The sequence below is a fragment of the Canis aureus genome, chromosome 9 (assembly GCF_053574225.1).
Source record: "Canis aureus isolate CA01 chromosome 9, VMU_Caureus_v.1.0, whole genome shotgun sequence".
In the NCBI taxonomy this organism is placed as follows: Eukaryota; Metazoa; Chordata; class Mammalia; order Carnivora; family Canidae; genus Canis; species Canis aureus.
In genome coordinates, this window is record NC_135619.1 from 51,499,301 (window position 1) to 51,513,966 (window position 14,666).

The 14,666-nt window shown below is 41.2% G+C and overlaps 1 protein-coding gene across 3 annotated transcripts; it reads right to left on the reverse strand.

The window, feature by feature from the left end:
• Nucleotides 1-826: 826 nt before the first annotated feature.
• On the reverse strand, nt 827-14,342 carry ACYP1 (acylphosphatase 1). 3 transcript variants are annotated; one of them, XM_077910045.1, is made up of 3 exons: nt 14,285-14,342; nt 8,594-8,691; nt 827-1,247 (listed from the first exon to the last, which is right to left on the reverse strand). In XM_077910045.1, the coding sequence occupies exons 2-3, from the start codon at nt 8,681-8,683 to the stop codon at nt 1,032-1,034; spliced, it is 306 nt and encodes a 101-aa protein (XP_077766171.1). In that variant the 5' UTR covers nt 8,684-8,691; nt 14,285-14,342; the 3' UTR covers nt 827-1,031. The 3 variants fall into 3 exon arrangements, with proteins under 3 accessions (XP_077766171.1, XP_077766169.1, XP_077766170.1); XM_077910043.1 differs by lacking the exon at nt 14,285-14,342 and adding an exon at nt 9,108-9,263; XM_077910044.1 differs by lacking the exon at nt 14,285-14,342 and adding an exon at nt 9,055-9,079.
• Between the last annotated feature and the right edge of the window lie 324 nt (nt 14,343-14,666).

Here is a 14,666-nt window from a genome sequence, read left to right on the forward strand (position 1 = left end):
ACTTAAGTCCAGTGAGCATTTGCTATATACCTGTTTAATGGCTAACCAAGCCAAATTGGGAAACGTGAAGGGCTGAGGAAGCAAAATCCTGATTATTGCTTGTAGGGCTGCTGTAACAAAATACCAGACTGGCTTAAACAATAGAAATTTATTTTGTAAAAAAAAAAAGAAATTTATTTTGTCACAGTTCTGGAGGCTATAAATCTGAGGTCAAGATTTTGACAAGTTGATTGTCAACTTCTGAGGCTTCTCTTCTTGGCTTGTAGATGGCTGTCTTCTGTGTCTTCACATGTTCTTTCCTCTATGCATGTACATGCCTGTGTCCAATTTCCTCTTTTCTTAAGGACACTGGAGCACATTGGAGTGAGGCCTACTCTAATGACCTCATTTAACCTTAATTACCTCTCCAAAGGTGCTATCTTCAGATAGTCACATTCTGAGGTACTGTTAAGGCTTAAACACATGAATTTGGGGATAGGCAGGGTATGTGTGATACAATTTAGTCCATAGCATTGCTTTATATGAAATCCTTGCCCAGAGGAAAGGAATGACAGCAGATACTCCAGAAAAGTAAAAGTAATATGTCTAAAATGTCATTTGAACAACTAACAAATTGAAATTGTGGTATTTGTTATTATTAGGTATGGAATTTCCTGAAGAAAACTGCATGGAAACCATTTTAAAAAGTGATTCAGAGTTAACTGATTTTTCTTTCAGCTCTCTTTAAATTACATTAAAATTCTCTTCCCACAGAGGTTTACTGAGTAAATACCTCTTATATTGCTCAAAATGAAGTTCACCAAAAATAAAGACAGGACCCTATGCAGAAGGTTCTAGTGTAGCTTTATTTATTTAGAACTGTGTAGAGTTGTCCTCTTTCTATCATACATATATTATACAGTAATATTCAAATACCTATACTAACATAACTTAACTTACTGACCCATTCTAATACTGAACACAGACTAATTCTATAATAACAAAAAAAACAAAGCCAGTGAGTTTATCTTAGAAAATTTAAATTCAGGCCATTATTTCACAATTTGGAAATCTGAGTAATCCAACTTTAAGATGACTTTCTCATTCCTGAAGTTTGCTCTGTCGATGTGTGATTTGGGACTTCCTTTTGTCTCAAGCCATTCCTGCATAAGACGCACTTTGGAGACGGGACCTTGCAATTGTCCTTGCACTGTGCCCTGGTCAGTGTTCTGGACCCAGCCAACCAATCCCAGCTTTTTACCCTCAGCCTAAGGGAAAGAAAAATACAAGAGAGAGTAAAATCCAGTGAGATTGGACAAAACAGTGAGACTACAATCTGTTGCCAGAATCTTGGCCTAGAATCAAGCCACTGAAACTAATTTGATGTTGTCCAGAACAGTCAAAACAGAACTACAGCAAGGAGAATCTCATTGACCTTAACATGAAGTGTTGGCCATTTGACTCCACTTCCTTCTTCTACCCTATAAAACCTAGGCACTAGAAATTTTCACTATATAGTCAATTTGGTTAAGTACTAAAGACTTAAGTACTAACACAAATCAGATGCTTTCAAAACCATTCCCTAAGGCTAATTGTTGTTAGGATACTGGGCTGAATCTTGCTCATTTTTCCTTCTCCTAATCAAGAATCTAGTGGGTATATTAAATAGAAAAAGCATGAAGTTATCTGATCCTTCTCTTTGTCTTCAGCCAAGACCACACCTAAACAAATCCAGATGAATGAGTGTTCATTGTATCTTTAGAGATCATTATTTCCTGGGCAACACATTCATTTGTTCTCACTTTAGAAAAATTGTCTAATCCAAGGTATTTATGTTATATCCAAAGTCCACTTTCTGTCCTCCTCCTAGAGAAGAAAAAAGCATGTAGTGATCAGTCTCTGAACATCAAAGTTTCATGAGACTACATACCTATTAGGTTTTCACTTGACTTTCTTCTCTTCTGTCTAAATAATCACACCTTTAAAGTAGAATAAGTCTATCAAGACCATCTAATCATTGTAGTTGCTTTTCTCTTAGTCTTTCCAACATTTTTTCCTCTAAGTCATGAAACTGTGGAATGACTGAAAAACTGGGAGAGGTAGCAATGTTTAGAGATAAATTTTTTTGGAAAAATTTGCAAGCAGAAATATTAGAAAAGTTATCATTAAAGTAACTTATCTAAATGGAAAGAATCGGATTACAAAAGAAAATGGGAGTTACCATGACTGCATGCCCAAATGCCAGAGGAGTGACCTAGCAAATATGGGAAATTGCTGCAGTTGGCCAAAGAAAATGTTATGCACAGCAAAACCATGTTTGATGAGAAACTAAAGTATCTATCAAATCAGTTATGTTCAAAGCAAAGACATGTTTGTATAATGAACAAAAAGAGACTGCAGTTAAATAACAATTTAAGGGATACAGGGGAAATTAAGGAAGGAAAAATAAATAGAAGATACCCACAGCACATATTAAGTGCCAAAGATGGGGGTCATAAAAAAAGGATGCAGAGAATAGATTTTAAGGAAGACTACATCCAATTGACTTTGTGTAACAATTGCACTCTTCTGCTTCAAATTAACCTAGGAGAACTGGCTATCCCCAGCTCTTTCAAGTTAACTCACATGGTAACTAGCTATAATAACGATTATATTGAATTTTGAGCAGTAGTTTATAAAGTCAAATAGATATACTTTTTAAAGATTTTGTTTATTTGATTGAGAGAGAGAGAAAGCATGAGCAGGGGGAAGAGCAGAGGGAAAGGGAGAAGCAGGCTCCCCACTGAGTGGGGAGCCAAGGACATGGGGCTCAATCCCATGACCCTGAGCTGAAGGCAGATACTTAACTAACTGCCCCTCCCAGGTGCCCCTCAAGTAAATCTTTAAATTGCAATGTGATTTATCTGAACTCTTAAGAGTGAAAAAAACACCCCCAAATGTGACTGGTATTGAGGATGAGAATTTCCGGTAGGTTGTTTTGTATTTTGTTTTTGTTTTTTCTTAAAGATTTTATTTATTTATTCATGAGAGACACACACACACAGAGAGGCAGAGATACAGGCAGCGGGATAGCAGGCTCCATGCATGGAGCCCGACGTGGGACTCGATCCCGTGACTCCAAGAAGATCACACCCTGGGCCAAAGGCAGGCGCTAAACCACTGAACCACCCAGGGATCCCCCTCTGGTAGGTTTTAATTGTGCATTTGATTCTGTTCTTTTTTTTTTTTTTTTTTTAGGATTTTATTTATTTATTAATGAGAGGCAGAGAGAGAGAGGCAGAGGGAGAAGCAGGCTCCATGCAGGGAAGCCCGACGTGGGACTCGATCCAGGGTCTCCAGGATCACACTCCGGGCTGAAGGCAGCGCTAAACCGCTGGACCACCGGGGCTGCCCTGATTCTGTTCTTATTTTGAAATGATAGTATAATGTTGCTGACTCGTGTTCCATTTTGAATATCTAAATAAGCAAGTAGTGTTTGTTCCTAAGAAAAATCCAAAAAGGCTAATTCTTCCTCATAATCATATTCTGGAAACATTATTTTAAGGAACATAATCACCAATTCCAGTTTCAATCTAAAAAGAAAGTCCCTTCAGATCAATAACCTAGACTTCCAACTTAGGAAGCTAGAAAAAGAAGATCAAGCCAAATTCCAAACAAGCAGAAAGATAAAAATAATAAAGATTAGACTAGGAGTTAATAAAATAAAGCATAGAAAAAAAGAGAAAAATCAATGAAACCATAAGTTGGTTCTTTAAAAAAGATCAACCAAATTGCCAAGTTTTTAGCTAGACTGATAAAAAAAGAGAGAGAAGGCTCAAATTACTAAAATCAGTAATGAAAGAGGGGACAGTACCACTAACCTTACAAAAATGAAAAGGATTATAAGGGAATACTATAAATTGTGTGCCAACAAATTAGATAACTTAGATGAAAAAGGAAAATTCCTAAAAAGACTCAAACTACTAAAACTGACTCAAGAAGAAATAGGCAATCTGAATAGACCTATAACAAGTAAAAAGATTGAATTAGTAATTTAAAACTTCCCACAAAGAAAAGCCCAGAACTAGATGGCTTCACAGGTATACCAAATGTTTAAAGAAGACTCTTTGACCAATCCTTCACAAACTCTTCCAAAAAACAGAAGAAAATTCCCAAATCATTCCGTTAAGCCAGTATTGCCCTCATATCAAACTTAGGCAAAGACATCACAAGAAAAGAAAACTATAAACTAATATCACTTATGAATATAGACACAAAACTCTCCCACAAAATATGAGCAAATCAAATCCAGCAACATATAAAAAGGATGGCACACCATGATTCATCCCAGGAATGAATGGTCAGTTAAACAGAAAAATCAATACACCATAGTTTAAAAATCACATTTTTAAAAAAAGATTTTATTTATTTATTTGACAAAGCAAGCGAGCACAAGCAGGAGAAATGAGTGGCAGAAGGCAAGGGAGAAGCAGGCTCCCAGAGAACCTGATGTGGGGCTCAATCCCAGGACCCTGAGACCATGATCTGAGCAGAAGGCAGACACTTAATGGACTGAGCCATCCAGGTGCCCCTAAAATTCATATTACTTAAAACACAATATTAATAAATAAAATAAAATACCACATTAATAAGTGAAACAAAACAGATGATCAACTCATTAGATGGAAAAAAATTGACAAAATCCAACACTCAAACTGGGAATAAAAAGGAACATACTCACCCTGATATAGAAAGCATCTGTGAAAAACCCACAGCTCACATCATACCTAATGGTGAAAGACTGAACAGTTTCTCCCTATGAGCAGGAGGAACAAGACAAGTGGCTCTTGCCACATTTATTCAATATTATACGGGAGGTTCTAGCCAGGGCAGGGAAAAAGAAATAAAAGGCATTCGGAGAACACACTTTGCATGACCTCAATCTTTTAAAATTCATTAATACTTTAAAAATGAAATAAAACAACAACAAAAAAAACACAATAAGATACCATTTCATACTCACTAGAATGGCCCTAATAAAAAAGACAATAACAGTTGTTGACAAGAATCTAAAGAAATTGAATTCTCACACATTTTTAGAGAGGATATACATGGTACAGCTGCTTTGGAAAATAGTTTGGCAGTTCTGTAAAAAGTCATACATAGACTTACTAGGTGACTGACCCAGCAATCTACTCTTAGGTATATATACCCAAGGGGATTGAAAATGTTTACATAAAAACAAATATATAAAGGTTCACAGCATCATTATGCTGTGAATAATTAGATATTATATATCTAATTTATAAATTAAACTTTATCATTAGTAGGTCTGTATAGGAAAAAACATAGTATATATAGGGTTTGGTACTAACCACGGTTTCAGGTAATCACTGGGGGTCTTGGAATGTATCACTTGCAGATAAGGGGGGCTAGTATACTGATACATGCTATGATATGAATAAACCTCGAAAACATTATGTTAAATACAGCAAACTCAAAAGACCACATATTGCATAATCCCATTTATATTAAATGTCCAGAATAGGCAAGTCCATAGAGACAGAGATGAAGTTAATGATTGCCAGGGGCTGCAGAGGGATGGGATTTCTTTTTGGGATAATGAAACATTCTGGAATTAATGCACAACTTTGTGACTACACTAAAAACCACTAAATCATACACTTTTATTTAAAAGGGTGAATTTTCCAATCAAGAAATGGGCGGAAGCCATTTCTCCAAAGAAGACATACAAATGGCCAACAGACACATGAAAAAAATGCTCAACATCACTTGGTATCCGGGAAATACAAATCAAAACCACAATGAGATACCACTTCACACCAGTCAGAATGGCATGAATGACAGATGTTAGCGAGGATGTGGAGAAAGGGGAACGCTCTTTCACTTTTGGTGAAAATGCAAGTTGGTGCAGCCACTCTGGAAAACAGTATGGAGGTTCCTCAAAGGGTTGAATAAATAGAGCTACCCTATGACCTAGCAACTGCACTACTGGGTATTTACCCCAAAGATACAAAGGTAGTGATATGAAGGGGCACCTGCACCCCAATGTTTATAGCAGCAATGTCCACAATAGCCAAACTATGGGAAGAGCCCAGATGCCCATCAACAGATGAATGGATAAAGAAGATGTGGTATAGGGACACCTGGGTGGCTCAACCATTAAGCGTTTGCCTTTGGCTCAGGGTGTGATCCCAGGATCTGGGATCGAGTCTCGCATAGGGCTCCCTGTAAGGAGCCTGCTTCTCCCTCTGCCTATGTATCTGCCTCTCCCTCATGAATAAATAAATCTTAAAAAAAAAAAAAGATGGTGTGGTATAAATATACCACGGACTACTATTCAGCCATCAAGGAAAAATGAAATCTTGCCATTTGCAATGATTTGGATGGAGCTAGAGGATATTATGCTAAGTGAAATAAGTCAATAAGAGAAAGACAATTATCGTATGATCTCACTCATATGTGGAATTTAAAAAAACAAAACAGAGGATCATAGGGCAAGAGAGGAAAAAATAAAACAAGATAAAATCAGAGATGAAAACAAACCATAAGAGACTCTTAATCATAGGAAACAAATTAAGGGTTGCTGAGGGGAGGGGGAATGGGGGTATAGGGTGACTGGGCGATGAACATTAAGGAGGACACATGATGTAATGAGCACTGGGTGTTATATAAGACTGGGTATTATATAAGACTGATGAACCACTGATCTCTATCCCTGAAACCAATAATACACTATATGTTAATTGAATTTAAACAAAAATTTTAAAAAGTGTTAATGATACAGAAAAAAGGGGTGAATTTTATGAGATGTCAATTATATTTCAACTTTTTAAAAAGTCCCTTTGAGTATTCTCATCATTCATTCTAGGAATGAGTGATTGATGATATTGAATTAAGAGGCCAGATATCAACATACAAAGAGACTGTCATGAAAGAAAACAACTGTTGAAATGAACACATAAATGACTGTAAGTAATAAGGAATAAGCTCCAAGTCTAATGAAAAAGAAAAAGAGATGGTATTTTCCTTGCAGTTTTCCAAATCAATATTTGTTGCCTGCATTCTTTTATTGTCTCTCTGAACTGGGGGGTGTGGAGACAGTAGAGAAAGATGGGCTATCTTACTGTCTTGTCCTTTTCCCTCAAAAACTTTTTTTCCCTCAAAAACTTCAATTAATCTTTGAAGCTGTCATCCCCATTTACTAAGTCACAGGAATTTACCCTGCATAATTGGTACCAAAGCTAACTGCAACATAACTTTTGCTATGACTTTTCAAGAATTCTTTCTTTTTAAAAATATTTATTTATTTATTTGAGAATGAAAGAGATAGTAAGAGACAGAATGAGCAGGAAGGAGAGGGAGAAGCAGGCACCCCACTGAGCAGGAAGCCTGATGTAGGGCTCAATCCCAGGACCCTGGGATCATGACCCAAGCCAAAGGCAGATGCTCAACCGACTGAGCCACCCAGGTGCCCCCAGCAATTCTCTTTCAACAAGCACTTCATATATGAGTATGAAACAGGAGGAAATGATTTGCAAGTGATTGGAAAAAAGAGGTAATGACATGTAACATTCATATTTCAAAGATTGCAGGGTTGAATTTTATGTGCCACAGTACCAGGAATGGGACACTTGGAAAGCTCTGCAATCTTGACTCATTATCTTTGGGGTTGGCCATACATGAAGAAGGCAAAAGCCAGATATCCCTTTGACAGAGACAGAAGGGATATTGAGATTGCAATTATGTGTGCATGTCGTGGGAAGATTAGTGACAATAAGGCCATCATCCATGGTTAGTTCATCCGCACAATTACTCCACAACACTCTACTAGGAACACTAGATCCACATCCAGTGTCACCATTACCTACCCTGGAATAGATAGAATATTTTCATTAGAAAAGCTTTAGCCCGGAAAGGTAACTCTTCTTCCAGAGCCATATAAGCAGAAAGAAATTGAGTGGGGGAATGGGCAAGGTTGACGAAGTGAAAGAGGTCTGAAGAAAATGCAGCAGCCTCCTACAGAGGAAGCAATTACATATATTTCATAAACATCATGAGTTCATCTAAACGCCCCCTGATCCAGGCGCCTGAGTGGCTCAGTCAATTAAGTGTCTGCCTTTGGCTCAGGTCATGGTCCCTGGGACCTGGGATCGAGTCCTGCATTGGGCTCCCCGTTCAGTGGGGAGCCTGCTTCTCCCTCTCCCTCTGCCTCTTTTCCTCCCTCGTGCTCTCTCTCTCAAGTAAATAAATAAAATCTTTAAATGCCATCTGATCAACGTTGTCTTTCCTACAAGAATCGTGATCTGGTTTGATAAGACCACAACAGGGAGAACTGGGGATGCCCTCAATTCCCCTTGGGAAGAGAGAAGCTCATTAATATGTGTCTGGTATTCTGGTACCCCCATCAGAAACGAACGATGACAACAGCACATGATTCTGCCATTTACATTGTCTTTCGTCCACTCCATAGCATTTTCATCCCCACTGCTCTACAAACCACCATGCAGCTACTAGATAGCCAGTTTCCCCCAATGCACATTTGTCAGGAACACTGTCTCTTGTTCCCATGCAGGTAACGTAGGTATGTCCCCAAAGCCTGTAGGACACATACCTGAGTGTACTTGCGGAAAAACACCCCTTGGACCTTCCCAAAAATTTCATAATCCACTGATATCAGGGTGTCCCCTTCTGCCATGTTCATGCCCACACCTGTCAGAGACCAGAAAAGCAGAAAAGCAAAGGACTCGTTATCCTATTCCAGGACCTCAAATCCCAAGGAAGAAAGGGTCAGACCCACACTTCTCCATCTGTAACCACTGCGACCTTTCCCTGACATTGTGGTCCTCGAACTTCAGAGCACGTAAGCGGATACGTCCAGCGCGGGCGTGCTAAGACAGGAAGACACCTGGGCTGAGAAGCTTGGGGTCGCAAGTGCCCACAGAGTCCCCTTTGGGGCAGTTACCTGCTTATTCATTTGCCTCCCTATACCTATCCCCGTCCGGCTCCCTCTCCATCCCTTCCTCTTCCCACGGACCCAGCTTCCACTGGCCACCAGAATCCCCTTCTACTAACATTTTAGGGGTATCGAATTATGGACACGCTACGGGGCCCCTTGCTAGGCTCACCCTCCTCGTCCTCCTCTCGGGCGTTCAGGGCAGCACGGCCGACCCGCACGCCAACGGTTCCCACTGCAGGGTAGCCTCGGCGCCCGGAAGCCTAGAGAGCGGCCCTTCCTTCGCTGTCTCTCATGCCCATCATCTGCGCCGACCAATCAGAAGTGGAAAAGCTCAGCCAGAGCCCGCCTAGGGGGTGGGGTTTCCAAATACGGTTGTCTGGGAGCACCGGCAAGCCTAAGGTTGGGGATCTGTCCAGAGTCTAGGCGCTGATTCTACAGACCCAGGCCTCACCTCACCTCGGTCACTAAGCGCAACCCTTTTCTCTTTTTCTGGAAAAAGACGTAGATGAAGAAGCACCTGAAATAAATTCAACCACTCAACAACTATTTACTGAAAGGCTTCTGTGTGCCAGGCACACTTTTAGGTGGTTGACCTACATTAGTGGACAAAAAGGATCACTGGCCTGGATAAACTTAAAATCTGGGGATGGGAAATAGACAATAAACATTGAATACACAAACACATAAATTGAATAGGACACATACAGGCATACCTGGTGTCACTGCACTTCACAAATATGTTTTTTACAATTGAAGGTTTGTGGCAATCCTGCATTGGTGAAATCTAACAGTACCATTTTTTTCCAACAGCATTTGCTCACTTTGTGCCTCTGAGTTGCACTTTGTTTTTTTTTTTTTTTTTTTTTGTTTTTTTTTTAAGATTGTATTTATCATTCATGAGAGAGACAGAGAGAGAGGCGGAGGCATAGGTAGAGGAAGAAGCAGCCTCCCTGCCCAGAGCCTAATGTGGAATTTGATCCCAGGACCCCGGAATCATGACCTGAGCCGAAGGCAGATGCTCAACTGCTGAGCCACCCAGACATTCCTCTGAGTCACACTTTGGTAATTCTCACAATATTTCAAACCTTTTTTCTTTTCTAAATTTTTTTGAGAGAGAGAGAGGAGCATGAACAGGGAGGAGGGGATGTGAGGCTCAATCCCGGGACCCTGGGACCATGACCTGAGCCAAAGGCAGATGCTTACTGACTAAGCCACACAGGTGCCCCAAACTTTTTCATCCTTATTATATTTTTATAATACATCATATATATTTCACCATTATTATATATAAAAAGGTATGTACCTTTTTAAAGACATAATGCAAATGCATACTTAACAGACTACAGTAAAATGCACTGGGAAACCAGCATATTTAAGTTATATTTCTATTTGACTCACTTTATTGCAATATTCACTTTATTGCAGTGATTGGAATAGAGCCCACAATGTCTCTGAAGTATGCTTGTACCTTTCTGCCCTTTTTCTTTCACATCTCCTCAAATTTGGGGTCATGCCCCAGTCTGGAATTGTTAGCAAGGGAGGTAAGTGAATGGGAGGTCCCAGAGGACATTATTCCTCCTTTTGTGCTTATGGAAGCTACCCACCAGATTCTACCTTACTAAGAAAACTCCAAATAATGCTTACCTAAATCGACTGATCACAAGCACAAGCAAAATAACCCATGGCTCCAGAATCACAATTGAATCAATCAAGGACACCTGGTGACTCAATAGTTGAGCGTCTGCCTTGGGCTCAGGGCATGATCCCAGGGTCTGGTATAGGGATCGAGTCCCGCATCAGGGTCCCCATAGGGAGCCTGCTTCTCCCTCTGCCTCTGTGTGTCTCTCTCATGAATAAATAAATAGAATCTTTAAAAAACATTGAATCAATCAGTCTAAGCCAAATGACCAAAATCCATGAATTTCTTTTGAGAAAAGAGAATTGTTGACAGAGTTGTGGCTGATGATTGTTAAAAGTACAATCATCTTGCAAGCATTTGAATCCAGCTGCTCTGATGATTAAGAATATATGAAGGAAAACTGTGGTGTTTACTGTTCCTCTGTGGATTGCTTTGTATGCATTATGTCCCTTCAGAATATAAGACTCCATTTGTGAATATGCCAGGTGGGCAGACTTGGTGAGGTGAGATGGATTTGCAATGGAAGCCATAAAGATTCATCACTTCACTTGTCCCCCCACTGAAAAGTGAGGATCCAGATCCTGAAGAATCATATAACCTTAGTGCTGGAGTGGGGATGGGGTGGGAAGCTGGATTGAATGTTATGCTTGGCAATATTTGAAAATAATGCTAAACATCCGGTTGATGTTATTTCTTTCTCTAAAACTCATTTTTATTTGTATTTTATTTTTTAAAGATTTATTTATTTTAGAGAGAGAACATGAGTGGGAGGGGGAGAGGGATGGAGAATCTCAAACAGGCTTGATCTCATGACCATTACTGGGATCACGACCTGAGCTGAAACCAAGAGTTAGACACCCACCCAAATGCGCCGCCCAGTTGCCCCTAAAATTCATTTTAAAAAACCTAGTTTCTCAAAAGATTTAAAAAAACTATTGTCTACTAATATGGGACACTGTAGGATATACAAAGATGAATGATATGTAATCTTTGTCCTCCAAGCGTTTTTCTTTAGTATAAGGGACAAATATGCATGCAAATAATGACAGTAAAATGCACAACATGCTAGTCAATTCCATGAACATCCACTGAGAGCTCCTCATGAGTCAGCCCTGTTCTACAACAAGAACAGAAAATACTTGAGAGCACAAAAAAGCAAAAAGATTTATTCTGACTGGGAAGATTGGGCAAGTGTTCTTGGAGGAAGTAGCACAATGTCCAAGGTTACACAACCACAACCAGTAAGTAAGTGATGGAGCTGGGATTATTTCCAAACAGTCTGAATATGGAGCCCCCTTCCGTAAATGCTATGCTCTACTACCTCCCAGTGCATGGAACTTGGGTCAAGGTAATTCCACTGATCTACAAAAGTGGAAGAAAAAGAAGAAAAGAAAAAAGAGAAGAGAAGAGAAGAGAAGAGAAGAGAAGAGAAGAGAAGAGAAGAGAAGAGAAGAGAAGAGAAGAGAAGAGTAAGTGTGGGTGGTCAGGTGTGACCAGACCAAGGATTAACCCTGGCTGCACATAACTGCAACAGCGGAAGCTTTTAAAAATACCAATACCCAGGTCTCACCACCAGAAATTGCTTTCCGGGGAGTCCTAAAACTTAGCTAGGGTTGCCATACACTGGGCTAGACTCTGGGGAGGCAGGGCTGGAAAGGTAGGCTGGACCTAATCTGGCAGATTGAAATACCATGTTAAATTATGTGTTTCAACTTGAATGTAAAAGTAAGGAAGGTATAGGTAAAGAAGAAGCTGTAGGAGAACCATGGGGGTCAGAGATATTTAAGATTAATTACTCTGGCGGCAACATAAAAAATGAGGTTGAGGAGATGTTGAAGGCAAGAATAGCAAGAGAGTGACGCTGTCCCAAAGAAAAGTGAGGAAGAACTCACCAAGGGCAGTAGAAATGCAAAGGAACAATCATATTTGGGACATTGCAAAGTAAATTAAGCAGAGTCTGCTGACTAATTAGACAGAAGGGGTGACAAAGAGGGAGTGGTGCGGAGCGCCTGGGTGGCTCAGTTGGTTGGGCATCTGCCTTTGGCCTGGGTCATTATCCCGGAGTCCTGGGATGGAACCCCGCATCGGGCTCCCTGCTTGGTGGGAAGTCTGCTTCTCCTTCTCCCTCTCTCTCTGTGCTGTGTGTGTGTGCGCGCTCTCTCTGTGTTCGCTCTCTCTCTGTGTCCGCTCTCTCTCTCTCTGTGCTCTCTCTCAAATAAATAAATAAATCTTTAAAAGAGGGAGTGGTGCAAAATAACTGATGCTTTCAGCACACATGAGAACACTGGACAAAAAGTAGATGGGGAAATGGGGAGATGATCATGAGTTTGTTTTCTGTCTTATTGAATTTGAGTTTCCTGGGGAATATTCATGGTGGAGGTGCTAAATGGGCAGCTAGAAATTTGAGTCTGTAATGAAGGAGAGAGCCCTAGGCTGAGTATCATTTAAACATAAGAGAGACCTGACATTTCAACATTTGGTTGAAATCATTAAAGAAGAGAATGCCTGGAACTGTGTGTATATGAGAAATAAGAGGGTTTTGGAGAACACCTAAATCTGGTGGGCAGGCAAAGAAAGGACATAAATGCCCGAGACCTGGAAGAAGATGAAGCAAAAATATGAAAGAAGAAACCAAGAAGGCGAAGGAGCAAGTGAGAAGAGAGTTCCAAGGGAGTGAAAAATCAATGATGGCAAATGAGTAGGCTAAAGAAATAGGAACTTTTGTCTTTGGCCATTGGGAAGTCACCAACAGCCCAGCAGTTAAATAAAATGGAAAGGGTGGAAGCCGGACAACAGTGGACTGGACACTGAAGGGCAGATGAAAGAATGAGGACCACAAATGTATAGCTGTCTATTAAGAAGGCTTGAGGAGAAGAGGAGAAATCCATGAGACCCTAAGATGAGAGGCAGCAGGCCATGGGAGATGAGGTTTGCTTTGCAGGGCAAAGTTAAACATATTTTAAAACCAAAGAGAAGGAGTATGTGGATAGATACAACTCGAAGTGAATAAGGTGGAGGGGTAACGTGATGGAGTCAAGTCCAGGAGGGTACAGAAAGGGACTGATTCAACAGACCACAAGGAAAGAGAAAGATTTTCTTTTTCCTCAGACACCAGAGGGAAGGAATTCAGGATGAAGGGAGGCACTCTGGGCAATTCAGCCAGACTGGAGGGGAGCTGCAGGAGTTGATGACAGGCAGGCCAGATGCTGACATAATTAGGACCTGGAGTGTAGCGGGAAATGTCTGAAACTGCAGAGAGAAAAGGCAGTTGAGTCAGCTATGAAAGAAAATAAGGAATCAAAGGACTGGCCCGGAGGAGGGCCCACCAAGGAATGTCTCTGTAACATGTAAAGCTGTAATAATGACATGCTGAAGCATCAACACCGACTACTGCTGTCCATTTTATGTCCCAAGTGCATGAATCTTTTTGAGTAGTTACAGGAAAAAAGTAAACCGCCTGTTCCAAACATCTTACACAAACGAACTAAAGCATGAAGACAAATAAACCCCTTTCTAATGTTAACAAGTCACAGAATGTCGTTCAGCGCTGAGGACCAGGTTACACCGATCATTTTCAATCCGGTAGTTAACTTTATTATCGTTACACTTGGCTGAGTCACCGTTGGGCCTCACGAAGAGACGGGCCAGGGTTACCACGTGAGAGCAAAACATCATATCAAAATAATTAGATTGGCTACGAAAACTACCTCGGAAAAGACCCTGGGCGGCACAACTTCGCCGAGCAGCTGACGTCCGACCGCAAGCTCCCAACTGCGGGCTGGGACGGGCGGGAGGGGCCGCACACCCGGGGCCCGCACGGGGCAGCCGAGCGCGCTGAGCCAGGCGACCAGCAGGCCCCCTGCCGCCGGCCGGGCGGACGCCGCAGGCCTGCACCGCGACTCCCGGGCCCTTCCCGGGGCTCCGACTCTTGCCAGAGAAGGGCACGCCCCAGGGGCTGGGAGCATCGTTCTCAGAAAAACACACGTTGTTTGATGGAGCCCCAGAAACGCCTCTCCCGCCCCCTCTCCCGTTCCCCAAGGGCAGGGCGGGACGGAGCCACGGAGTCGGCGGGACACCGGGTCAAGGGAC

What these genes read in the sequence shown, in the direction of transcription:
- ACYP1 (XM_077910045.1), bottom strand. Translation starts at nt 8,683, where the DNA reads ATGAACATGGCAGAAGGGGACACCCTGATATCAGTGGATTATGAAATT. An exon ending in TTTTCCGCAAGTACACTCAG is followed by an intron (nt 1,248 to 8,593) that starts GTATGTGTCCTA and finishes TCTTTCCCTTAG; the next exon opens with GCTGAGGGTAAAAAGCTGGG.